The 3,114-nt window shown below is 43.8% G+C and overlaps 1 protein-coding gene across 2 annotated transcripts in view; it reads left to right on the top strand.

Annotated features, from left to right (window-relative positions):
- Positions 1 to 2,896: 2,896 nt before the first annotated feature.
- Positions 2,897 to 3,114, top strand: part of VWA8 (von Willebrand factor A domain containing 8) — a 278,183-nt gene continuing 277,965 nt past the window's right edge. For both annotated transcript variants that reach the window (XM_012723268.1, XM_012723269.1), the window contains exon 1: positions 2,897 to 3,048. In XM_012723268.1, coding sequence (XP_012578722.1) covers positions 2,960 to 3,048 — 89 coding nt within the window. In that variant the 5' untranslated portion in view covers positions 2,897 to 2,959. The remainder of the gene's footprint in view (positions 3,049 to 3,114) is intronic.

Below are 3,114 nucleotides of genomic sequence, written 5' to 3'. Positions count from 1 at the left end.
GTTACTTTAATGTGTTTATAAAAGATATTCCTCCCAGTCCCTGGTAAAAGTTGATCAATAATGGGCCCTCCCTGGTGGCGCAGCGGGTTAAAGCACTGCACTAAGAAGTTAAAGCCACTTCCCATGAGTTCGATCCCCGCCTGCCCTGGAGGAGATCCACATGGCGTGGCAGACCTCTCCTGACCCATCCGCTGCTCCCCTCAGCAGTGTACTTCGTCGATCTGCCTGTTCTGCTCCCCACTCTGTCTCTGGTGAATCCTCTCACCTTCCGCATCTCTGGCCTGTACCCAGTTCTGTATGAATAAATAAATAAATCTTTTTTTAAAAAAAAGTTGATCAATAAAAGTTTTTGGTAGGTTAACTAAAAAATACCTAACTGATATTTTAGTGAGAATTTGACAGAAGTTACACAAATGTGATGATGACATTTTTCAAAATCAAACACCTCTGGCTCATCTTTTAGAACATTGCTATAGCCTAATATTCCAATTTAGCCTCATTGTTACCTACAGAGGCTCACTGTTTTGAACAGCTTATTTTTGCTTGCTGCCATATAGCTAGAACTTAATGCTCCCTGTCTTTCTTATTCAGTTCATAATTCATCTCATGTTTAAAACATGAACAAAACATCTAGCAGCCCCAGTTTGCCTATAAGTTATAATCTAATTTGCCACAGAACCATTCAAGATTCTTCACTGTCATCTCTTCCCCACTTGATGACCTCGATGAGCTCGTTGTCTATCTGTAGACAATACTATCTTCAAAGATTATGCCCCTCACCATATTATACTCCTTGCTGATTTCACTGTCCTTATAATTGTCAGGACTCTAAACCTCCCCTCATGTGTTGTATCTCTATTCTTTCTTGATTCAAATATAAACTAACATTCAAAGTACAGCTCAGGCACTACTTTTTCTCTGGCTCACATATCTTTCATACTGCAAATTTGTCACTCTCAAGATCTCATTTCCTGCAGGCTAATATGCAAAGTCTTTTCTTGAGCACTTCTTTCCAGTTTTCTCTTTACAAACTATTTTATGTACTTGACCTCTAGATACAGTGGTCTGCTCTCGGAGCATTTTCATCTCTTTGTATCTTTGTGCCTACTCTTCCCTTGCTCTTTTCTCAGACTAAAACATGCAACATATCTTAAGAACCATTTCAAACATGATCTTCTTTGTGAAACCTGGCTGAATCCTCCCAGGTGAAGTGTTCCACCTCATATTAATTTGAATGTAAATATCCTAAATAGGTATGTTAATCCTAAATATGTATGTTATTGTAATTTTTTATCTGTATGGTTGTCTTCAATATTTGAGGTGAGCTAACTGCTACACAGAACATAGTAGGCTACTATTTATTTCATAGTGGCTGAATAGATGTTGAATGCTAACTTGTAAACACTAAGATAATGAGAAAATTCATACATCAGTCATTTTGCTGAATTACATTAGTCTGTTTTTCCACTGCTTCAAGTGTGTTGGATTCCAGTAAGATTGAACAAAGATGCCTGGATCAAGGAATTTAACTCTTCCAGCCTCAGTCTCCTCATCTGTTATATGGATGATAATAATAATATCTCAAAGTTTTACTGTAGGAAATGACATAATACATTCAATATAGTGGGAGGAGTATTTTATAAAGTATTACATTCTACACTTCTGTCATTTCTCCCCAGCAGCCTCGTAGCTAGTGAGAATTATATAAGACACATATAAAAGCATTTTATAATTCACTACTCAAAATTTTGTTTTCCATGTTTCTCACACTAGATGAAACACCTGATTCAATCTTCACACCTTCAGTCCAGCTCATCAGCAAGGTGCACAGTCTTAGCCAGTTCAGTGTTCTTTTCAGTCTCTTCTCAGCATCAGTGACACATAGGGTCAGAGTTCAACATAGAGGTGAAGATAATGGCAGCTCTAAAATTAGCAAGGTCTTTAGTTGGAAGTGAAGCCTTCTAAATTTGGTTTGATAATTGTTTTTGCATAACTTGATTCAAACATTTGCCTTGGTCAACACATTTCTAACATTTTGGGTAACCAGTATAATTATATTTGTCTTAATTTGTTTTGTGATGATACAGTCACTTCCACTTTTGGTATGTATGAAGTGTTCTACTTTCCTCTCTTGGGGAAGACATGAATTATGTTTATATAATTCTTGTATTTATAATGACAGGGAAAAGAGGATTGGCCTGTGTCCTTTGTAACATGCTGGCACTTGTTACATATCACCATGTTTAAGTTTGCCACTTAGCAGTAGGGGAGAAATGTAGAGTGGGCAAAGATAAAGGCTCTGGCTTCAAGTTCTACTTGCCTGTTGACTGTAACCATAACTGAATCCAGCTAGGTTATCAGTCAAAGTAGGTCAAAGTTCCCACAAGCTCAGGCAAACGTACTCAGCCTTAAAAAGTGATTTGAAACAGAGTGCGGAGAAAGCATACTATGAGATGGTTGGGTTATGAATCAAGATTTAATGCAAATGTCTGAAGAGTCACACTATCAAAAGGCCTTACAATTCTTAAGCATGTCCTGAACTCCCGAGAGTTGCCCGAACTCCAGGGGAAAGACAGGGGCCAGACTCAGGATCCAGGTGAAGAGTCACTGGCAAGGGCAAGAGGACAAGAGGAGGGGCGTGTGGTGCAGGCACTGGGGCCGCAGTTCCGAGGCTGCGGCGCCACTATAGGCCTAGCCCGGCACTCGCCGCTTGCGCTAAGCGATCCGCCCCTGGCGGCCGCCGGTGCCAGATCCTTGGCTCGGGCTCCGCATGCACCTACATACACCCCGCTGGGCCCAGCGGGTCAGACGACTAAGCCGGTCGCGCCGGGGGGAAGGAGTTTCCGGCGGACTCGGCGCAGTGCAGCTTCCTGTCCCCCTCGCTGCGCAGTCTCACACTGCCCGCCTGGACTCGTCTCGCCGGGACCCCCTCCCTGTCCCCAGCAAAGCCCCCGGCCGCATGCAATCCCGGCTCCTGCTGCTCGGAGCGCCCGGCGGCCAAGGCGGCCGGGCCGCGCGGCGTGTGCGGCTGCTCCTGCGGCAGGTGGTAGGGATGCGGCGTGTCCCCAGCCTCGGCGCCGCGTGGCGCGGGTCCCCCTCCTGCAGGAGCCCGCG

Source organism: Condylura cristata, unplaced genomic scaffold, assembly GCF_000260355.1.
Source record: "Condylura cristata isolate star-nosed mole 26May11 unplaced genomic scaffold, ConCri1.0 scaffold00010, whole genome shotgun sequence".
Lineage (NCBI taxonomy): Eukaryota > Metazoa > Chordata > Mammalia > Eulipotyphla > Talpidae > Condylura > Condylura cristata.
The sequence above is the reverse complement of the archived record's forward strand: the minus strand, read 5'-3'. Positions and strand labels throughout refer to the sequence as shown.